Genomic DNA, 24,543 nt, shown 5'->3' on the forward strand with positions numbered 1-24,543 from the left:
GCTGGCAAGACACGGAGGTGTCCTCAGGAAATGGCAGTGTAGGTGTAGTGCGCAGAGCAGGACAATGAAAAGGAAAAGAAAAAAAATCCTTCACAGGAACCCAAAAACCTAATGTATTACTTGTAATTCAAAATGGTAATTCTACAGTATTGTGCAAAATTGAATTCAGAAACTGCACATTTAGATGGAAATATCCACATTAGAAACATTTCTCCAAGTCTACAGATCTGTTTCTGCTGCATTTTATAGACAAGGTTATTCATTAACTCTGTACAACTCTAAAACCCAAGATGGCTGCTCCCATTATTATCAATCTGCGGATTTTAGAACTATATAGTCAAACTCTAGCAATAGCACCAGTTTGGTAGCTGGTGGAAATCTTACCCTTGCATCTCTTACAAAAGTTCAGATGACCCAATTTATCACATCTGTATGATTTTCCATTTCTGCTGTATTTCTTCAGATAGCTACCAGTTATCCATGCTGTGTTGAGGTATAGGAAATGGACATCCTCAATCTGCATGTGAATTTCATTAAATGGCTGTGGCTTTTATAAGGCCCCTTTATGATTAATATATTCCCACTGGCAGCTAGTGAATTCTAAATCTTTCAGGGAAAAATTACTCTTACACCTCCCAACAACAACAACATTTCAGACAAAAAAATGTCCAACATGGCATCTGTATTACAGTGTGACATGTTCTGAACAAGCCCAATAGCTTCTTTGCCTGGAATAATGAAAAAACAAAAAACAAAAAAACAACAACTGTGGACTGAATATAAACCGCACACTGCACAATGCTTTTATATATCCGCTTTGGTTAGAAAGCAAGTAAATTCTACATAATGTTCCAATATAAACAAACGTTAACTGGTCTTTAAACTACAACTTACCTGCTTCAGAGCAACACAAAAATAAAAGGTTTGTTGGCACATATCACTGGCCAGTTAATGAAAATAACAGCAGCTTATTGTATCAGGCAAGGCACAGATAATCTGTATTGTTTTATGTGAAAATACACCAGCATTGAAACAGAGATAAATGTATTTTTATTTACAACATTTTACATGTTTAAGCCAAACCGATCTATTTTATGAACCAGAATTGTCTTTTAAATGTTTTAAACCAATAAATATATTGTAATGTCAGAGTTTGCATCAATTTAGTGCTGACACCTTGTGGTTACTTTCCAAACTGTTCTCTCTCATATGGAATGTGACTGGAAGAGGAAAAATGGAATGTGTACAATTAAAGACCAATGCAGCATTAAAATTCTGCCCTAAGGACAGAGTTAAAATATGAAAGAAAAAAAAAATACTGTCTCAGGAGACATGGTAGATGATTGAACAGGTTAAAAAAAAAAAAAAGACAAGAAAATACACTACCCAAGTAAAAGTGATTGTTTTATTTCATCAAAGAAAAAAAAACCAAACAGAAAACGGATTCTCACGACACCTTCATTTTATTTACAGGAAAAATAAATTATTTACAATGGTCCAGAACAGGACTGAAATAATACTCTCCCAAAACATGTACCTTAACGGATTGTGCTTCCCGATCTACAAAATCGAACAGAGTTTGTATAAAAATACTTTACATGTTAAACTGTTTTAATCTTCTATATGGATAAAAATACTTATTTCATAACATGGGTTACTGGAGAATCTCTTTGAAAATGCATAGGAAGGGGTACAAGGAATACTTATTAAAGCCTTCAGTTAAAATTCTTCATTAAAAACCCAAAAAGGAGAGCTCTGTACCCATAAATATTGCATATAAAAATACCCTCAGTACCTTCTATGGCACAGTATTGTACATGGCACAACGAGGCAGTGCATATCATATACACACAGCTCAACTGTGATCTAGTAATGGTATTTGTCAGTTGGGTATTAAAACAGCAACTCAATCAATCCCTGCTTAGAGAGAGATAAGACACCTATGCAAAAGCAGGGAGAACCCAACTCCTAGCTGGATTTAGGAGACAAGGTTCTAAGACTCCTAAGTTTATACATTTAGTACATACTACAGCTGGTTATTTTCAGCTGTGACAAAGCAAAGAAACCAGTCTTATTAAAAAAACACCAACACAGCACACTAGTGAGACAGGCTGGCACAATGCCAAAGTAGTGTATATAAGAGGTAAAACATTGGCAGAAAAACACAACAAACCAACAGATTACAAAAAGAAGTGCCATTTTGTTTTCATTGGGAAATAGATACTATGTGCAAAGTGTGGTTAAAGATTTATCCTGAATTTATTATAGTAAGTGCGTGTGGAGGGTGAGTGGCAGCAATCAAACCTTAGATTAAGGGGGGAAAAAGTGGGGAAAAAAAAAACAAAAAACACATGGAAGTGTTTTAAGTCAGGGAACATTTGTGCATTTAACACCCAATAAGGAAAACACAAGTGATGTGGGGAAAAAAAGGGCAAACACACGAGGTATGGGGGTCAAAAACAGATGGGTTCTTTTTGCAGGTGCCCGTGACAAATAATGTATTAGAAAATAAATACATTTTATTTTTGGACAATCCATTTGTAAATTTGTGAATGTGAGTCTGCAACATGCGTAGTTCATCAGGTGTGATTGTCAAGTGTGCATTGAATATTTATATTGAGAGAATGAAAAAAATAATTCTCAAAATAAATTAAAAGGAAAAACAAAGTAGAACAAGATCTGACGTAGTGTGCATCTGTTTGAACAAAAAAATAAAATAGAAAAAAGTTTTTTTTTTTTTTTAAATGAACATTGAACCATAAACTTTAAATGATTTAAAAAGGAATCTAAATTCTAAGCAATTCAAACACCCCAAAGAAAGAAAATTATTGGCTATAATTTTAAAAACTGTGCATACTCTCAGAAAAAAATATATCATAAAAGGATTAGATACAAATCACACTAAAATTAAATATGCAACAAATAAATAGCACCAGGAGTACAGATCAGAGAAAAATCTGTGATCACCACAAATGGGACGGGGAGAGGACAAAAACAAACATATTGTTTATGGTTAATAGTGCAGGCCTGTCCCACTGTGGCGTCCAATAGTACTGGTGGGACCTCAAATACACAAATCACGTTTTCACGCAAGACTGGATTATAATCTCAAGCGTTGTAATCCATCAACAGCTGAAAGAGCAGAGATTGAGCTAACATGTCACAGTGGTTAAGATGGTCATATGTGCCATGGGATAGAGCTGTGAAAAAGCCAAATAAAATGGAAAACTTAAGATATTTAAAAAATAAATATTAAAATAAGAAGGCATAAATTATTACAACAATACACTGGACAATTTAAATATTACAAGGCCCCATGACATTGAGGACATTAAAATACATAGCATCAACAGTGCCTAAAAAAGTTAATTTTAGAATCTTTCAGAGGGTTTTTGTGCTCGTCTTTGCTTCCATTCCAGCATTGCGCTTAATGGAATCATCCTGAGTAACCAATGGTGTCCGGCTAATGACCAGGTCGAGTCTGTCCCCAGCATCGGAAAGAAGAGGAACCGCTAGGCAGCAGTCAAAATCCCTTGTACGAACGTGGTTCACCTATGAGACAGACGCTTGGATATTCACAGATCTATCATCACATTTACAAAATCGGGCAATTAATATGGCTGTTCTATCCCCCTTTCAATTACGGTTTACTGAACAATTTAATAGGGGTGTTCTCTAAGCTGGAAAGCAGGCATTGCAAATCTTTCTACAAATACCCGTGAGAGAAAAATATAGAGGTATTTTGACATGTTGGCCTAAAAAAATGCATTTCCCTTGTCAGTTTTCCAAATCTCAGTTTAATAAATAAACCACACTTAAATCACTTTAATACATTCAAAGACCACATTACCTCCAGACCAGAGAGAGGTGAGAACTTTGTCCATTTTAGTTTGTATTTTTAGACATACAGTTAACCTCTCTACCACGGATGACCACAAAAATATTGTTTCATATGTCATGGAGTGAATTCTGTATGAAGTCAAGTGATAACATAATGACAACAGCATAGAATGGAGTCCTGACTCAGTGTGGGCTTGTTACAAATAATCACATTATATGTGACCCTTTAATGAGGACCAATGACATGAAATCTCTATGCTTTATTCTACTATCATACCACAGTGCGGACATATAAAAATGCAATGACAGACAGTACAATAACTTACCTGCAGAATCCGGTCATACGGCTGCAGACCACTTTGATCTGCAGGACCTCCAGGACGGATCATGTTGACGAAAACTCCTTTCTCCAGAAGACCATCTGAGACACTGAAACCAAAGTCATCAGTATCCAAGTCTTTCATCACAGTTACCTGTAAAACCCACAGACACATGTGAGTCACATCTCCACAGATCTACGGAAGATTATGGATGGTGGTTAAATCCATCAGTCAAAGTCATCCTTCACTGAATTAAACATAACAGAATGTATTAAGTCTTGGAGCAGCTGGGTGTCAGCCTGAATTACTCTGATAAAGAAGCAAAGTCGCCAATCAAACAATATGCATAAAAAGCACAGACATCTCCTGTAATGCAGAAATAGATCTTTATCTGTAGTTCACATAGATATAAATAAATAAAAACATTAAATAAAAAAAAACTCTGCCACAAACTATTGGATTTCCAATCCTTATGCCACAACAGGACCACCACAGATTTTATGTAATGAAAAAACAACCCTGACTGGTATCAGATGGCAGGGATTAGAAGAGTCCATAGCTCTTAAAGCAAAATATTAGTGACTTGTTCTCTACAGATAAATGCAGCAAAAATTAAAATAAAAAAATAATAATAATAATTGTTGCCCACTCCCCCACCAAAGGACAGTAAGGAAGTCTACCAAATCACATATTTGTTCTTACCACCAGCATATAAGTGGCCTGATGATAACCATTATATATTTCAGAAACGCTTACATCATAAAAAAAAAAAAAAGCTCAGGGACAATTTATGTTATTCAGGACAATGATAATGTTTAGAGATGGTTAACCCTGGCACTTTGTGAACCATATTTCCCTTGATACAATCCAACTACCTACGCATCAGGGGGAAAATGTAGTTCCAACTGACTTGCAACTTAATGCAAGCAGGTATGAGTGGAGACTGTAACGGACCCCTGGCCACCCGACCAGTTACCTCCGTTAAAGGGACTGCTTTCTAGCTGCAACTGGGTAGGGGAACTAGCTCTGCTCACTCCCAGGAACTGGACAGCACCTAGTCCTGAGAGCTCCAGTCCTTACAAGGACTTTCCCTGCTGCATCTCTTCCTCCCCCCAGTAACTGGACGAGAGAGTTCTGAAGGTACAACACTGACAATGCTTTATTGATACAACGTAGGGGGTCTCCATCCTGTTCCATACAGGCTGGAGGGGGATGGTTTACAGATAACCATCTCCTGCTCTGTGAGATACCAACTGCACAACCAATACAAACACTTAGGGGCTCTGTGCCCCCGGGAAGGGAATGGGGTACACACATGAAACATACATCCCTGGATAGCCCCGGGTCCCAACTAGGACCCCTGCACATAGCGGGGCTATAGGATGTACAGAGCCCGAGAAACTATCATAGGAAGTCTGGGCTCGGGACTCTGTACATCCCTGAAAATAGTTAAATAGTTCCACAGCGTTGCTTGGTTTAGTCCGGTGAATTCAAACTTCGCGCCTAAACCAAGCAATAGCCAATCAGCGCTCCAGGAGGAGAGGGGTTTCGCCGCCCAATCAGGAGAAAGGGCGCAAAACCCCTTTTGAATGGGCGCTTCTTCTCTGATTGGTCACCTGCGCCCTGCAGCAACCAATCAGCGCTCACTCATGCCGACCCATCAGGAGAATGGCACGAACCCAGTTTGAATGGGAGCTCCCTTTCCTGATTGGTCGGCACAGACTTCCAGGCGGCCAGTGGGACTCTGTGGCTGTGAAGCAGACTCACAGCTCCAGGGTCTCGTCCCTCTCTCCGGTGGCTGCCTCCACTAAGGCAGCCCCGGGGAAGAGTGATCCTTGAGAAGCTACGAGCCTGGCCTCGTAACTCCCGGAAGGGGAAGGCAGTGGCTATAGCTCCGTTGGGAGCAAGTAGGGCGATCCAAACCGCCAGTACCCTAACAGTGTCTCCACTAACCTCAGGAAACTGTCCGTGGAGTCCCTGTGCGAAGATCCCGCAATGGAAGCATCTCCTTTTGTGATTTGAATGCTCCCCCTGCGTGGAGTTTGCCTATACGAATGGTGGCCACCCAGGGGAGCACTCATTAATTACTTCCCTTGCGGTTTCACACTTATGATGCAGGTGCGAACGTTCTGATTGATTGGTGTGAACATTCTAATAGGGTACCGGGGCGGTCCGCATTTAGGAGGTGAATGGGTTCCGGCACAATACACGAAATACATAACAGATATATGGGGAAACACAGAATACAAGGGGAAAACACATGAATAAGCAGTGGGCATGGTATTTCGTGACAGTGGTCCGTCGCAGGGACTACTATTAGTAATGGTTTCAGACTTGGCTTCCCTTACTTTGAGCAGTTCGGTTGTGGTGGAAGATCCCTCTGAGACCTCGTCTTTCTGGTTTTTTACATCTTGGCTGGGTTTGATATCTTTCTTAGGGCTATTGCTATAGCGTCGGGAGCCTTTCTTTCTATGGCTTGTGTTTTCCAGAAGCAGTTTGCTGCTATCAAGGCCCAAACTTTGCACACTGCCAGTCATTATGGATGCCTGCCGGGAAAATGGGACAGGAGGTGCACTTAACAACAAATACGATTAGCTGAAAGATGACTATATTTGTCGAATGCATTAAAAAATTTAAAGAAATAAAAAAAAAATAGTGTGTACTGTAATGCAATGTAACTTCATGCAGGTGAAAATGCTGCTGTATCACTATAGCAACAGATTCATTCACACCTATAACTACTAAACGCCCCAAACTTTAATCAAAGTGGTTCCATTCTTAATGGATAAGGGAATATTTCAGTAAATACTTTATTTGTGATGTCTGCTGCATTCAGAATTTGAAAGATACAATCATGGGAAAAATAAAGTACATCCTCTTTGAGTTCTATGGTTTTACAGGTCAGGATATTATAACAATCATCTGTTGCTTAGCAGGTTTTTTTAAAATTAGGTAAATGCAGTTTCAGATGAATAAGCTTGGTCGAAATTTGGTAATGCAAGAGGACAATGATCCCCAGCACACCAGCTTATCTACAACAGATTGCCTGAAAAAGAAAAAAAATCAATGTATTGCAATGGCACAGTTAAAGTCCAGACCTAAACCCGATTGAAATGCCGTGGCGAATCCTTAAGAGAGCTGTACATGCCAGCAAACCTCAATGGACTGAAGCAACGTTGTAAAGGGACAACATTTCTACACAACGATGTGAGAGACTAATAAGGTCATACTGAAAACTATTACTTCAATTTATTGCTGCTAAGGTGGTTCTACAAGCTATTGAATCATAAGGTGAACTTTGTATTTCACACATGGCGTCTCCATTTTAGCTTTATTTTTGTTAAATAAATCATGACACTGTGTAATATGTCATGTGCTGTTGTTCATCGGAGGTTGTATTTACCCAATTTTAAGAACTTATATGGATTTACATTTCAGGACATAATAACAAATAGGGTGTACTTTCTTTTTTTCCTATGACTGTATATGTATTGTTATTTGGCATGGCCAACTAAACTAAGTGACATCACGAAGGAGACCAACTAAAATGAGCAACACCAATTGACAACCAATAGCAACTGGCAATTGAGATTGGCATAGGTCCGCAGAGTGTGCACCCAGGTAAGAGGGGTCATAAATATGAATCAATAAGAGAGCCACTCAATTACAGTAACCTGTTACACAGAAGAGCAGGCAGCAATATTGTAACGTTTTAAATAAAATAGAGAATTGTGATTTGCAAGTCACCCATTGTGCATTGCACTGTAGAAGGGACTCTCTAATGAAGAACACATTGTCATCTGCATACCTAACAGTCTTGTGTTCTGCAGAACAGTCCCAAATTCGGTGTCCTGCCCTAACTTAGATATGCTCTCTGGTGTGCAGTATCTGGGGAAACCAGAGACAAGTCCACTTAAAGCATACTGCAGGCACATCACAAGATGCGTTCACAAGACACAAACAGAACTCAGGGCGTTTAGACCATTAATCATTACTCCACAATGTTAAGAGGTAAACATCTGTAGCTTTGGAAAGATCGGTTTTAAACATCCACACACATTTACCTCAATCTCCCTCAAAAGTTCGGACTGTCCACAGGTCTCTAGGTCTTCCAAGGCTTCTCCGAAAACGCGCCAAAAACTATCATCATGGTCAATCTCCAAGCCGTTTGGCTGACTGGGGAATCTGTTGAACCAAACATGGTGAATATCTTCTGCCCAATACTTCAAACTGTCTTCTTACACGAACGTACAAAGGCAGGAGTCAAGAGAGCTAGGGAGCGGGGGTGTTAGTGGCTCCCCTCATCGTGGCAGGTACATGCACTCATTCTCAAAATGAATGGGAAGAAAAAATGGTGAGATAAAAAAAAAAAAAAAAAAAAAAGAAGAAGTGTGGAATAGCATTTTAAATCAGGGGTTAAAAAAGCATGCTTGTAAAGAAAGGGGGTGTAAGAAGGGCGATAAAAAGGCCACACAAAAGCAGGAGCATGGGGGGGGGGGGGGGGGGGGGAATATTGGAAAAACAGGAGGTCCCAGAAGATTTTTTTTTTTTTTTTTGGAGCGAAAGATGGGTGATGGGAAAACGTGTCAGAGCTGAGACATAGAACACCTGGAGAAAGAAAAAAAAACACAGAGAGGAGAACAGACTAGGTGAGCGAATGAAAACGAGAAAAGTCCAAATGTATCTATGAAGGCTTGGAGGGGGTCTAGGGGCAAATTAGACCTCACACACATACAAAAAAATTTAAATAAATAAAAGAACATACTGCAGCCAAAACATTCCTCAGAAAGTGGGATGGAGAGGATCATGCTGGTGAAAAGCTCTCAAAATATTTATCAGTAGAAGCATAACATTATAACTAGTTAGTACCCATTAACCCCTAATTTTGTAAAAACTTTACAGGCTGTAATCTTTGAAAGCCTGATATGAAATAATAGTCACAAAAAGCAAATAAAATTTAAATAACGCCAGATTTAATTTTGAACACTAGTCAAAACAGGGTATCTCAATTATCTGACAAGTTTAAGCATAAATGGCATTTGGAAGGTGCCTATGCCAGAAGCATATCAGAATGATTACCCCCACAAAAGCAATCCAGAATTCCACTTATAGAAGACACTGAACAACAGACTTCTGGCCTTCTGGACTGCTATTTAACCTCTTAAGGACACATGACATGTGTGACATGTCATGATTCCCTTTTATTCCAGAAGTTTGGTCCTTAAGGAGTTAAAGAGTCGGTCACCTTCTGGGGTCATTGCCAGCATTAGGGATATTTACAAAGTACTCCAGGACGCTTGCTTTTTGGTGGCCCTGGAATGCAGAACAAAGCAGGATTTGCCTGATACTGTCCCTCGCAGCTGCCGTGACATCCATTGCGTGGATCTTCTTTGGATTCTGGTGCTTCCTCTGCCAGGAGCCCACATCAGTGTTGTAATTTTGTGAAAACCACGGATGCCTCCATTGAGCAGGCCTGTTTCCTCACAGTAATCATTAGGGATGGCTGGAGGAAATGAAAACATTTGATGGCAGTAGCTCTGCCTTTTTTTCAAGTTTTGTCACTTATAGGAAAAATGCAAAAGACAGACAAAGTAGCCCCTACTTTGTTTTATGATATTTTTTGATTGCATTCGAATTTCAGTGAAATTCCAACACAGTTAACGTGAGTATTTCATAAAGATTAAATTATGCTGTCGGATGTGAAGTAACGCATACACCGCAATGTCCTTTAACTCTTTATGTGCGACATTTCTAAATAAAGCACTGTCCATACAGACTCCTTGAAGTGGTCATGCAACTAGGAGTCACTCTTTAAAACACGGTTATTGAAAACTACTTTTTAATCAAAACCATCATTTTTTTCTTCTTAAATTTGCTTTTTATGATGAGATTTCAAAATTATAAATAAACAAGTCACACCAAAAGCGATATTCAACACAGACACAATTCAGGATGAGTAAACCATGAAATAGAATCTCATAAATCTTGAAGAATTGATCATTATTACACAATGTAGACTCTCGTCCCTACCCTTCTCCCAGCAGGTACAGAGACAGCAAGATGACATACCGTGTAGGTTTTTCCCAGTCCTCCTCGGTGAAGTCGCTATCCAAAAAGGGGTAACTCTTTCGGTGCTCTGCAGGTGGGGTGCTCATCTTCTGCCTGGCAGTTCTCCACTCATGTGGGTGCAGGGAGATACCCACAGCCTGGTGCATGTAGTTTCCTAAAGACATTGACACCAATACTTTAAATGTCGATATTTATAGATTTTAAATTCACAAACGTGGAGATCAGATTTATATTAAAATGTGTTTTTCATAAATGTGAGGGTCCCAGAAGAAAATAAACGTGTTTAAGGTATAGGAGTAAATCCTAGTGGTGGAAAGAGCTCTGGGAATACGCTTTGCTTTGCACTATTAAAGGGACACTCCACCGCCCAAATACAAAGCAGAAAAAGTTTGTAGATATACCCCAAATTATGTATTTATTATGCATTTTTTTCATGGGGGGTATATCTAAATACTGCTGGAAAAATCTGCATTTTTTTAGTCTGCCTTTGCAAGCCCTCCCCTTCTATCCTCGTCCAGACTCTGTGGTTGTCCAATCACAGACTTCCCAATGAAGCTCAATGAGTAATTCTTGCAAGGCCGTTGCTCTAGACAAATGATGCCTCTTGAGTATCTCCACTGAGCTAAACAAACCAGGTAGTAACAGGACCGGTTATCTGATTGTTTCTATTGAAATCTGCACTGTTTTGCAAAATGAAAGAAATATGACACATTTGTCACATGTATAACATTTCAGCAAGCTAAAGTGCTTTAGGAGTTTGGAGTGTTCCATTAAGATTTCTATCTTATACAGATGCTCACCCAAAGCAAACAAAAATTTTGGAACACGTACTTAAAGGGACACTATAGTCACCAGAACAACTACAGCTTATTGAATTTGTTCTGGTGAGTAGAATCATTACCTTCGGGCTTTTTGCTGTAAAGACTGTCTTTTCAGAGAAAATGCAGTGTTTACATTACAGCCTAGTGGTAACTTCACTGGCCGCTCCTTAGATGGCTGTTAGAGATCCTTCCTGGGTCATGGCTGCCTAAAATGCATCCAAACATTCAGTATCTCCTCCCGTTGCATGCAGACACTGAACTTTCCTCATAGAGATTCATTGATTCAATTAATCTCTATGACGAGATGCTGATTGGCCAGGGCTGTGTTTGACTTGTGCTGGCTCTGCCCCTGATCTGCCTCTTTGTCAGTCTCAGCCAATCCTATGGGAAAGAACTGTGATTGGATCAGGCTACCACTTTTTTTTTTTTTAAAGCAAACAGCATGCAGAGTTACAGCTTCAGGCTTGAATACAGTAAGATTTTGCTATATTTATGGAGGCATGAGGGGCCCAGGGGGGCTAGATTGTGGTTTTAACACTATAGGGTCAGGTATACATGTTTGTGTTCCTGACCCTATAGTGATCCTTTAACATGGTTACATATTATTCATACAGTGTATTAATGTTACTATAGTGTAGGGCTGTCACTGTATAATTTGCAAAGACCCCCAAGGGTGACCTTGCTGCAGGTGATCCAATGTCTGGGGGTTGAGGATCAGGGAAAGGTTGAGATTTACTTACCTAAACCTGTCCCTCAAGGGCACCGCCATGTTCTTCTCGCTGGTCCTCTTCTGCCAACATTACTGCTATACTCTCACACATGCGAAACAGTACAGCATTGTGGTATATGGAAAATCCTGCGAGACCGCAGGATATTCCACAGATACATCCAATATCTCTGCAGCCGTCACTATTGGGTTTGACTCTTCTAAACAGCAGTAGCTCCACCCAGTGTCCGGGAGTGGAGAAAAAGGAAATATACCGAGACAAAAGTAGTCCCTAATTTGTCTCCGTATATCTTGACTGGGTTGGAATTCTAGTGAAATTTGGTGGTGGTGACAGGGCTGCTTTACATGTCCAATGGCTAATATTGGGTAGACGGGAACATGTATGTCCTGGTTCTGCCCGAAATTAAGACCCCAATGTGCACAGGGAATAATTCCCCATTCCACGGAATAACTGCACAGATATCGTCTAGAATCACGTAGTACACATATGGTGATGACACGTGTGTTCGCTCTGCACATCATGGCTCTGTCCCAAAATGCAGACATGAGATAAGAATGAGCCAAAAGCTTGAAAGACATTGGTATTTTGTCATCACTCTGCTTTGGAGGATTACATCCAATACCTAGCCATCAATGGATTATTAAATTATTTGTTTTATATTATTTATTTTTGTTTTTTGCAAGTAAAATGCAAAGAATAATGCAAAAATGTACAGCAATTGGGCAGAGTATCGCTTAAAAGTATTATCGTACAATACAGTAATAATAATACTTTCCAACCATAATCCAAACTCTGAGTTTTGCTATTTGCAGCAATTTACATAACCTAGCAAAGTAAGGTCTTGTGGGTGTTCTGAGGTCAGTCCATTATATGAAACATAGAAAAGCTGTAACTGGCTGAATTACATATGGGCCATTTCGGGTCCTGGGAATACGTACAGAGAGGATATGGGTGAATCATTGATTTATGTAAACATGTTGCTTTATTAATACTTTAAATAATTTGTACTAACCAGCAGGTGGGCCACATGGGGCCTGTGTAATAACCCTGAATTATATTCATACCCTCCAAGGAATCTCACCTTGGCTTCCATATCCCGTATCGATACCAGACCCATCCCAGGATTCCAGGGCACTGTCCACGCTGGGGATGGTGGTGGAGTAGATCTCAGATAGTTGATTTGTTTTTTGAGAATCTGTAAGGTCATCCTCAGGATCACTACCTTCATTCACTCCGTCTGTCATCTTCTGTGAGTGTGGACCTGAAACAGTGAGTAAAGAAACAATTTTTCAATTTTTTGTCCCCACCAGAATCATTTGTGTTTTGAGAGGTCACATTTTACACAGTGCTAAAGACAATGTATACAATATTGAAAATCCTCTATAATGAAGGTTAACCTTTTAGTAATAAGAGGTTTAATTTTCTTTTAAAATTTCATCAATCTCCAGGTCAGCTCAGGAAAAGCCATGGCACATAGCACAAATGAAGAGGAAAAATAAAAACATTGTTTAATATCTCCTCTTCATGTTGACCGTAGAGCTTATAAGAACGATTGGCAGAAGACATATGCAGATTCGTTCCGAATCAAATTTAAATTGAATTAAACTAAACAGAATTATCATCCATGCAAATCTTTAACTGATGTGGAGCAAAGAAGGAGACACTAAGTTTCAGGATAGTGTGTGAAGAACAGATATCTTTTTAGGGACCTGTGTGTCACAGTTTGTCCAACTCACGCTCTGCTTGCTTCTTAATCTTCAGAGTCACAGTTTCTCCTGCCATTTGTAGCAGGTGAATGGCCTCACTGAGGGGTTTCCCCTTCAGACTGACATTATTAATGGCCAGAATCCGATCTCCGATGTGAATAGCTCCCGTCCTGCAGGAAAAAATACTAAGAGACATTACACAGAGACAAGCAGCACAGAAAACACACAAATGAGGAGCATAGTTTAAAGTACGGCTACAAATCTAAAATCCAAGAAATTAACCTCCTTTTTTAGGAAAAGAAACGTGAACAGGAAATCGTGAACGAAATAAAATAACATTTGGAGTGTAAAAGCAGATTTTCTGATCAAACCATGGCAGCCTTACGAATAAATAATATTGACAACCATCTTTAAGTCTTTGTTCCCCAAGGGACTTTGGACTTTGAGCAACTGACATTTGATGTTCATGCAACTCGGTAGTGTTTACTTTACATTTTAACTAATGCTAGAATTCTCATCTTTTTTTTATATTACAGCTTTTGCTTGGGTATTGTCCGTTCGTTAACTACGCCATGGTTTGATCAAAGAAAATAGAAAACTTTTTACCATGATATGCTTTCCCTGAATAAAATCATGGATAATTACATTCCCATCCTTTTTCTATGAGTTAATAGTTACACAGACTTCCTCACTACCTACTGCCTATCATATAAATTACACCAAACATTGAAATAGTTTTATTATATTCAGATTACTCTGGATTCAGCCCGGAAACACTCCTACTATGGCAAGCTCTGAACAGGAAGACTTTAAGTACTTAGGATGATGTAAAGTCTATTTTTACCCTTATCTGAACGTGACTTTTAATCGAATAATACCAAGCTTGCACAATTAAACCACCACTATAGACAGTATCTAAATGAATTCTGACTAATATATTACATGTTGGTCTGTGTGGCCACATAGACTGGTGTTTAAGGAGTCTGATATTCCAAATAAGATGTCCTTAGTTTAACAATCTCCGTTCTAACAAAGGATGGTCAAAAGCTAACCACTAGATGGCACTACTACACCACATGGTAGCATTAATGTAGCAAACCCATTCTGTCAAATGCTATGTACAAAAATAATGGGTTGGTAATGCCGGCTTCTATTATCTTGCGGAGTAGCTTCATTCATGTTTACTAATGAGTGTATTTTTTGTAAGGATTTTCTGACAGCTAAAGGTCACATTGTGGCGTTACTACTCTTTAACGAATGACTACTCCTTATCACATGATTCTGGCGTGGTTTGTGTAGTGTTCTGTAAAGCCAGTGTGAGTATAAAGTCCATTTTTGCTACCATTTCACGGTACAATTTTATTTTTACTTAAAGCATAATTTAAAAATCATGCTTGACATCACTGCAGTGTACATTGATCATCCACAACATTAAAACCACGTGCCAAATATTGTGTAGATTCCTCTAGTGCTGTCAAAATAGCTATGGTGCATCGAAGTATGGACAAGACCTTGGAATGTGTCCTGTGGTATCTGGCACCAAGATATTGGCAGCAGATCCTTTAAGTCCTGCAAGTTGCAACTTGAACACTTTGTTATGTTCCTCAAATCATTTTCTGAACAATTTTTGTAGTGCATTATCCTACTGAAAGAGGCCAATGACAACAGGGAGCACCAGTGCAATTAAGGCGTATACATGGTCTGCAACACTCTATAGGTAGTTTGTACGTTTCAAAGTAACATCCTCATGAATCCCAAGGTTTCCCAGCAGAACATGGTCTACAGCAAAACACTGCCTCCACATCCCTACCTTCTTCCCGTAGTGCATCCTGCAGCCATCTCTTTCCCAGGTAAACAATGCACACACACCTACTCTAAAAGAAAACTTTATTCATCACAACAGGCAAACCTTCTTCCATTAATCCATGGTCCAGTTCTGACACTCACATTCCCATTGACGGCTCTTTCTGCAGTGGACAGGGAACATCATGGGCACTCTGACTGGTCTGCAGTTACGCAGCCCCATACAAGGCAAACAGTGATGCACTGTCTGTTCTGCCACTTTTCTACCATGGCCAGCATTACATTTTCAACAATTTTAGCTACAGTAGCTCTTTTGTGTGATCGGACCTGACATGCTACCCTTTACTCCCTACATGCATCAATGAATTTTGGGGGGCATGGCCCTGATACCAATTGTCCTTCCTTGCACCACTTTTGGCTAACCACTGCATACCAGGAACACCCCACAAGTCTTGCCATTTTGGAGATGTTCTGACCCAGTTGTCTAGCCATCACTATTTAGCCCTTGACAAGAGACTCATCTTTTCACTTTCCTATTTTTCCTGCTTCTAACACATGAAATTAAAGAACTGACTGTTCACTTGCTACCCATAAATCACACCCCTCGACAGGTGACATAACAATGAATTTTATTCACTTCACCAGTCCGTGGTTTTAATGTTGTGGTCGATCAGTGTATGTATTTGCCATGTACATTGCAGGTTTTTCTTTTTTAGAATGCAAATTAAAATGGAGTGATTAAAGCCTGCTGTGATGGTCATGAAGGCAGGAGTACAATGGCCACAAGTAATGGAGCCATTCGTTTTGCAATGGTTTGCCCTCTAAAATAGGAGAGGCTGTGACGACATCCAGCTTCTGAAAACCTGCAGAATCCCGATGCACCCTGCCAGTCATTTGTTGACTGAGTCTCAGCTGACTTCTCTCTGTTAATAAATGACCCTCTTACTGATCACTCTCCCCGATCCGCAGGCACATTGCAGGGCTGGCGCTTGGGAATGCCAGCCCTGCACTAGCCGGCAGGGGGGAATCTCGGGGGGGGCAATTGCCCCGTTGCCCCCCCCCCTGGATCCGCCAATGCCTTTAACACAGTGTCAAAATAAGTTAGGGATACATTTTAGGGATCCCTCACTAGAGATTTTGTAGATTGCAGGTAACTTCATTCCTGAATCTGGGTGGAGACACCAAATCACGGTTCATAACTCAATATATTATAACAAACACTGACTGTTGGTTTGTATTCTGGCAACACCCTGCACAGGGAATGTCATGATTTAAAGTAGAAAAAGCAGATTTTAAAAATGACCAGTTTAGAGTTAATCGGGTTTCTTAGGACAAGGGGACAGGCATACCTGATTATATCATGATTGACCTAACCTTTTCATAAAAAAAATTACTAGCAAAGTTTACGCCACCATTAAAGCAACTAGATAATGTAATAAATATTTTACCCCCCTTTCAAATTACGCCAAAAATTGTCTTTTACTAGCACTGGAGTCATTATTGGGAGATTAAAACCTGCAATCATAAAAACGATCTTACCTCTCGGCCAAGCCTCTCTTCGTAAGCCCAGAGATCACAATAGGATCAAATGGCTCTTCTGTTCCAGATATTGTGATCCCCAGGGGCCCTCCATATCGCTTAAGTTCCACTGTGTAAATTATGGCTCCGGTGGTTTCCTGTTCATCTGAAAAACAGGAGGACAGAGGCAATAACGCACCGTCTCACTGTGTTAAGGCATTCATCTCAATGTGGGAGGAAATAAAAGATAAACAAACAATCAAAAAACTATATGAATCGTTGATCTTTTCATTTACCCAAAATGATATTCCCCCAAATAAAACTAAATCTCTAAATATAATTAATTTACACATTTGTAACGCTACAAAGTAGGAAACACAGAGAAATACAAATAACTGCAAGGCAAGAACCATCTCTCCATTAACAGGTGTGTAAACCAAATGTTCTATTTCAGCAGCTAACAAAACAGAGAAGGGAGTCCCTTATCCACATGCACGGAGTAGCTAACGGCTCATTTACCCCTTTGCACTGAGCTCCTAACAGCACTGGGGAAGATTATCTTTAGCCTTCATGAACAGAGCAGCTACATGCACATAGGAGGGAGCTCTTTTAGCACCATGCATTAGCAGCTGAAACCACAGAGGAGGAAGCTCCTTTGCCACCATGTACCCAGCAGCTAATGGCACAGAGAAGGGAATTCATTTACCACCATGTATTTATCAGCTACTGGCACAGGGGAGAAGCGTTTTTATTTAGAGGCATTAATTAACGTGTTAGAAAAAAAAATATTAATGCATAAAAACACAAATCTCTTTGAAATGTCGTCTACAGAATTCCCCCTACATGTCAAATTGGAGCCCATTTGGCTCACACTTTCAGTGCTGAAATGAGAATATGCACCACAGAAACATACAGAAAAATCACAGACCATCGCTACATTAAAAGAATGTCAGAACCCTACCAGTATCCAGCCACTTTTACAAGCAGAAGAAGTAACATCAGCATAAGTGGATACAATTTCAGCCAGGCAGAACACAAAATTGATGGCATGCTCAACTTCGTGACGCAACCACGAATTACACTCTCCAAGTACGAACAGTTTTCAAATCTTAAATGTGAGGTCTTAAATATCACTGTTCAACCGCAGGAGAATAGTGATTTAGCATCCCAATTTCCATTTAAATGGAGCAGTGAGCAGATTAAATATTTGGGTGTCTGGCTGACTGCTGATATTTCTAAGAACGTACCAGAGTAAGCATTTGAGTCTGCTAAACGAGTTACAAATCAGATCTCCACAAATGGGCTGTGCAACATTTCTCTTGGTTTGGACATATCAACGTACTCAAAATGAAGGTTTTACCACGCATACTATATCGGTTTTATCTTGAATGCAGCCAAATCCATCATTCCTCTCAATGGAAGACCACAGATATCCCAACAATATCCCAACAATGCAAAGCAAAGATAGCAGAGATGAAAGCAGCGGAATCAGGGAGTGCTGTGTCCCAAAGTGATAAACACGTACAGATTTGGTATCATTGGTTAGAGTGCGCATCAGGAGTTCTGGACAGTCTGAGCCAGAGAGACAACAGGAGAGGTCTTGAACAGGACACACAAGATAAACAATTAATGTGCCTAGAAATTTGGCTTTCAATAGGATCTTTGTATTTTCAATGTTTATTGCATGGTCTTATTTTTTCTCTTTATTCACATTACCTTTCTGTGTCAAAAGTTATACTTTATAAAGATTGCCAAATAAATAAATAATTCTACCAGAATTATCCTCATCCTTTCGGATTTTCAGTTTGACCAGGTCCTCGCACTGCCGCAAGATTTGCACCGCATCCTCCATGGAACAGTTTTCTAGCCGGATGTTGTCAATGGCCAATAGCTTGTCGCCTGGTTCTAAAGTGCCAGTTCTGGAAAGACAGACAACGTATGAAACCAATGTACAGCTACATTACAGCACAAACAGACTGCAGAAATGCAATGTCTCAGATGGCCTCACAATCAATTTAGTTCTCATTAATAGAAAAGAAACCAAACAGATGGCATTAGGTATCAGGCAAATGTGCCACTTGTATGACCTTCCTTTACAATCACTGAAATGGTATGGATGCAGCTACATGTAGGATCTCCTTGTTGTGAAACTCCAATGCACCAAGGTCTCTAACGATGATATACTAATCACTGAAACGTGCGTCAGGCCTCAGCCAGAATTGAGTGTGTATTATGGGGGGTACTATATTTTATGATGGATAACTCTTACTTAGTGGAGCTTGCTCATTACTACTGTTTGGAAAGCAGGTTGCTTTGTACAACCAATGTATAGCTAGGGGAGCACTCTTGGCTGTGACGGTAGTAACCATCACCAGGAGTTTCAGACAAACACTTTATGTAGGACCATGGACTACTCCTATGTCTAGTAAGTCACAGTGTGCCCTTTATAGGTGCAGGTTGTGTATATGTATTTGTGTATTGTTAATGGTTTTGTGTGCTCTTCTGTTCTCCTGATGCGTGCTACCAACAGATGGCACTATACAGGCTCCATAGTTCCTGTCCTAATGTGTTTTACACCCCACCTCCTATAGAATGTAAGCTTGATTGAGCAGGGTCCTCTTCAACCTATTGTTCCTGTAAGTTTATTTTTAATTGTCCTATTTATAGTTAAATCCCCTCTCATAATATTGTAAAGCGCTACAGAATCTGTTGGCGCTATATAAATGGCAATAATAATAATAATAATAATAATAATAATAGTCAAATCCACCTAGTTGGCAGCAAGCATCAGCAGGATAGGAGAGCACATAAAAGCATTAAGAATACATATACACAAATCTGAACCTATAATGGGTACAGAGTGACAGCCATAGGAGTAGTCCAGGGTCCTACACAAACTCCTGGTGATGGTGCCTACTGTCACACTTACCATTTAGGAATAGGTAGCTAGCCAAGGCTAGTGTGGAGTGTATTACCGTAGTAGATATGGCTTCCCTAGCAGAAGAAATAAGAAGTGTAGGTGGCTATGTCCACCGAGGTATTGTGGTTTTGTACAAGCAGCGATTTTCAGACGAGCAAGACATGTTAGTTGTTGAATTAAGTTCTACAAGATAGTCCTTTGGCTAGTAGATTGTAATACCGCCATGGCAGTATGTATTTATCCTTCTATAAGGAGGGTGTAGTGTACTATAGGCGCTGTCTTTTATACTGTAGACAAGGTGCCCTGTGACAATTGAGTCTGTGCATATTTTCCATAGGAGCACTGCAGCCAATTCCTGATTTATTAGACTTTGCATAAACCTTTGATGGTTCAGTTTCAGAGATTGAACAACAATACAGATTGTAGTACCAGAGGTAGCGGTTCAGTCTGGTAGCCAGCCAATTCATCCATTCAATACAGCTAAAGATCTTGGTCTTTTTGAGCATAATTTACTTTTTTAGTCTAGTTAGAAATCTCAACCAAGCCATTTTTGCATATTACCACATAGGGGAAGTTCTCTTTATTTGGAGTACGAATGGGGAGGGCAGTAATCTTATGTATTTAATTAAAAAAATTTGCACTAAATTTGAAAAAATTCTTATTCAAAACCAAACAAGAGGTTAACATACGCAGTACCTACCCTGCATTAAGAATGCCCACCTGTGTGCCACGCTGCCCTTCTTGATATCCGATATAATTAGAGGTTCGCCTGGTTTTCTGCTTGCTGCTAAAAGCAAGATAAATAAAGATGTAAAATGAAAAAAATAAATACATTTACCAACAACACCTAGATTAGGACTCCCCACCTTCTGAAGTATAATTTAAGTTTATTTGGCTTCAAGGGTGTGGTGGAGTGATAATATGTTAGCAAAAGAACACTTTACTCGTAAGATCTTGGCATTGCAGATGTTTGTAGACTAAACTTTATATCAAATTCTGGGATATTTTACACTATTAGTCTCGCTTTGTTTTTACATCCGAATTTCAAGATTTCTTCTGACCTTGATCTCCTGGTGGGTGGAAGAATACTTCTCTGAAGAACCCCATAGCCATTTCTCCTGGCAAGTCTATATGTCTATACTGGCCTTTTTTTATAATACCAACTGATTTTGTAATATAAATAATTGTATTTATATATATATACACATACACATATATATATACATATATATACATATATATATATATATTAGGACTCACTCTTAGCCCTACACAACAAATACAATAGTAGAAAAGGATAGAGGGAAAGGTTGCGCCAAAACAATGTCTACTATGTGTGAGCGATTACAAAAGGATAATACGCTGGATGTCCTCAATATATATACAATTTTTTTTTTATTATCCTTTTGTAATCGCTCACACATAGTAGACATTGTTTTGGCGCAACCTTTCCCTCTATCCTTTTCTACTATTGTATTTGTTGTGTAGGGCTAAGAGGGAGTCCTACTTTTTAAGGTGTGCTGCCTACCTCTCTAAGATCTCTAACTTTATTTGGTTTGGTTAAGCAGCTCTGATCTTTTGGTCTGTATTTTCTACCAGGCATCATGGAAAAACTACAACATTTTTAGAGAGGAGGTTTTCTACAACAGACAGACTTTTAAAACCAGGTCTTTCCAGTTTACAAGATTATCCTCTAAACCCTGAAATAAACTGGAGAATAAACAGGGAATTGCATATTTAAGATCCACCTAAAACTGGTTTAGTGATGTCGGCGGGGGGACTCGCCGCTCTCACATTAGGACCCCCCCCTTAGGAAAACATTGTGTAATGCTTTCCTATGGCGTCTTGGGTGACGCTGGATGTCCTCATGCATAGCGTGAGGACGCCCAGTGTCAGTTAGTCAACCAAATTTCGCCTGACGAGCCTCTAGTGGAAGGTGGAGTTAAACCTGGCAGGTAATCATTGCATTTTATTTAAACCTGCAATAACCACCACTGCAGGGTTAAGGGACCTGGGACACAGCACCTCTTCAATGAGCTAAAGTGGTATGGGCACCTATATTGTTCTTTAAATTACTTGTAACTTTTCTTGCAATATCGGACATTTAGTGCTGTATATAGAGAATAGAGAGTGGAGTCTTGTTCATCATGGAAGTCCTGAATGCAATACAGATTACTTTTTTTGTATGAATTTCTATACCACGGGTTATGCACCAGAGACCCCAAGTCCAAGGTGCATTGGGTATTCAATTTAAAAATGCTGTTTACTCTGATTAGACTTATTCATTGATGGTTTCTAAGATTGACTGTTTTAAAAATATAAAAAAATATATATATATTTACAAAGAATTATGCTGCTCACATTGATTTATTTTTAACATGTGATCCCTTTCTTGTTGTTTTTTTCTAGATAGACAGATAAGTTGGGGGCACGAAAGCAAATTTTTAATAGCTATCTATCAAAAACAAGCATACTTCCCCTGCCCCCGCCACCCACAAATATCTCTTGTAAGGGCAAAAGGGCCATCCAGAGCCAAGCTTGGGGAAGCAGTTTATCTGACAGCAGATCAATAAAGTATTGCATACAGGCCAGAAAATTGTCTGCTACGTCAGTAATGCCAGACACTGCCCCGATGCCTGCGTGGGGACTCCAGCCGTAGGAAAAAGGGAAAATAAATTGCTCGAGTCAGACAGAGTCTCCTTCCATAGGGACAGGAAAGTCACAAGGGAGAAAAATAACAGCAGCAGATCGATGGAAGAGTTTGAATGCATAATAACCGGCACGTTTAATAAAAGCCATTTTTTTCTGGGAGCTCAGTTGGGAAAATGATTAATGATGAACGGAGTGAAGTTGCTGTGAAAGGGACACATTGAGTTGAAACCTGACACAGCCGTTTTGGAAATCAGACCCACTTTCTTTAAGGAAATTGTCATTATAACACTCAATTCATTAGCGAGCCACACATACGTATCAGAAATAAAGAAGCTTCTCCTGTACGTGGTAAATTCGTAGGGCAGATGGTTGGAAAATAAATTATTTAAATTACAGCAGCTTTGATGAAAGAAGAAATCAAGCTGATTTCATAAACATAAATACGAGATAAACAAGTAAAATCTAACTAGTGGCTGGACTCAATAATGCAGATAGTTTAAATATGCAGATCATTCTGTGCACACTTTAATCAATACAAGACACTTATGTTTATGCTAAAACAGCACTAAAGACAGATATACTTCTAATAGCAATAGAAGAGTATAATATGGTCTTAAGTACAGCAAAAAAAATTCTATGCTCAAATGAGATTTCAATGAATTCTATGAAATTCAAACATTGGTTGGATCACCAAGTATGGAGAATACTGTATCCAGTGTCTTTTCATCAAGTCTGGGTTTATTTTTCGTGATATAGGAATTGGTTGTGGGTGTTGGCATTCCCCAAAAATGCCAAAAACAGATTTACAGAAATGCCTGAGAAATCCAAAGGTTGTGACATGTGTGACATGTACCCAGAGTCCTTTCTATGCTTTTACTCCCAGTGGTTGCTGTTCAGGAGTTCGGCACACATTGGAACATGCAAGCTCCAGTACCTGCAGCTGGGAATATAATCTACAATTCCCATAATTCACAGCCAGCCAGCAACTGGCACATAATTCTAAAAATAAAATCTGCCAACGGGTGAAAGTTTGCTGTCTGACACCCTTGTCAGGTGTTTATGCCATTAACCAATTGCTGTGAACCCAACAATTCACCAGGTATTTTATCGGCTAATGTGGAGCACACTCGAAGCATACACATGGTAGTCAACCACACAGCTCAGGATACTACTCACAGCTGATCGTGATTCCCAGCTCCACTCCCCTCTTCTTTGGTAGTTTGACATGGAATGTGCCACTGCTCGGAACCACGGACTCTTGGAAAAACAGAAGAGAATGTATTAATAATACTGATTACGTGGTTTTGGTTCTCTTTGAACCTGCACAATAAAACCAATTTCACAACTCAGTCCTCACAAAAATACAAATGTACCAAGACTAGCAGGAGGGTAATAAGCCACACAAGAAGAAGCAGGACATCTGTGGCCCTTAAGTCATCAAATTTAACATGATGTCTGAGTGCCACAGTCTGCATTTACGTGACAACTGGGCAGGGCGCACAGATGTCCTGGGGTGGATCGATAGATCACTAAAAAGTGCAAGGAGTGTAGTGATGAAGGCTATTCGGGCTGGTCAGCTTGGCATAATTTGTACAAGGTCATCACACTTAAATGTATTTTTATGGTTTATCTCCCTCTTAGCTGGGGGTATCAGACAGGCAAGCAACATAAAACGTCTTGAAATCAGAGAGTTGGCTGGAAAACAAGATTTAAGAGGTATTACAGTATATGGGAGAATTTGGTAGAAAACCGCATTTAAAAGTAATTACATTTACTATTGTTCCCGGTGTCTGGCACCTTACGGCCAATAATACATGGACCCAGAATAAAAAAAAAAAAAAAAAAAAAATTTAATGACTGCCAGCGCCCATATAAAAATAAATACATACACAAAATCTGCTATTTTTGAAAAGGAGTTTATCTAACATATATGTGTAATTGCTTTACCTACACCCTCCCTTTTATTAAGTTAATGTTAGTCTTGTTTCTCATAAAGCAGGTACATGTCCAGCACAGAGGTTAGAACTGTGAGTTATCAGACAGTACATATTCTCAATGGGGGGGGGGGGGAGGGGGGGAGGGAATAAAACAATGCATTCAGGTTTTGAGACAGACTACTATACATTCCATCACTGAAGGGGTTAATGTACAACCGCTAACTTGTAC

General features: G+C 39.6%; 1 protein-coding gene across 8 annotated transcripts in view; it reads right to left on the reverse strand.

Annotated features, from left to right (window-relative positions):
• Positions 1–2,771: 2,771 nt before the first annotated feature.
• Positions 2,772–24,543, reverse strand: part of GRIP2 (glutamate receptor interacting protein 2) — a 383,817-nt gene continuing 362,045 nt past the window's right edge. For 6 of the 8 annotated variants that reach the window (XM_063426279.1, XM_063426278.1, XM_063426276.1 and 3 more), the window contains 11 exons: positions 23,554–23,634; positions 20,446–20,512; positions 18,579–18,724; positions 16,827–16,971; positions 13,515–13,654; positions 12,860–13,039; positions 10,230–10,383; positions 8,225–8,345; positions 6,509–6,706; positions 4,167–4,313; positions 2,772–3,552 (listed from right to left, as the gene is read on the reverse strand). In XM_063426279.1, coding sequence (XP_063282349.1) covers positions 3,382–3,552; positions 4,167–4,313; positions 6,509–6,706; positions 8,225–8,345; positions 10,230–10,383; positions 12,860–13,039; positions 13,515–13,654; positions 16,827–16,971; positions 18,579–18,724; positions 20,446–20,512; positions 23,554–23,634 — 1,550 coding nt within the window. In that variant the 3' untranslated portion in view covers positions 2,772–3,381. Of the gene's footprint in view, positions 3,553–4,166; positions 4,314–6,508; positions 6,707–8,224; positions 8,346–8,365; positions 8,769–10,229; positions 10,384–12,859; positions 13,040–13,514; positions 13,655–16,826; positions 16,972–18,578; positions 18,725–20,445; positions 20,513–23,553; positions 23,635–24,543 lie in introns of those variants that run through there. The other 2 variants (XM_063426277.1, XM_063426284.1) reach the window with 2 other exon arrangements.

The sequence above is a fragment of the Pelobates fuscus genome, chromosome 7, assembly GCF_036172605.1.
Source record: "Pelobates fuscus isolate aPelFus1 chromosome 7, aPelFus1.pri, whole genome shotgun sequence".
Classification (NCBI taxonomy): Eukaryota; Metazoa; Chordata; class Amphibia; order Anura; family Pelobatidae; genus Pelobates; species Pelobates fuscus.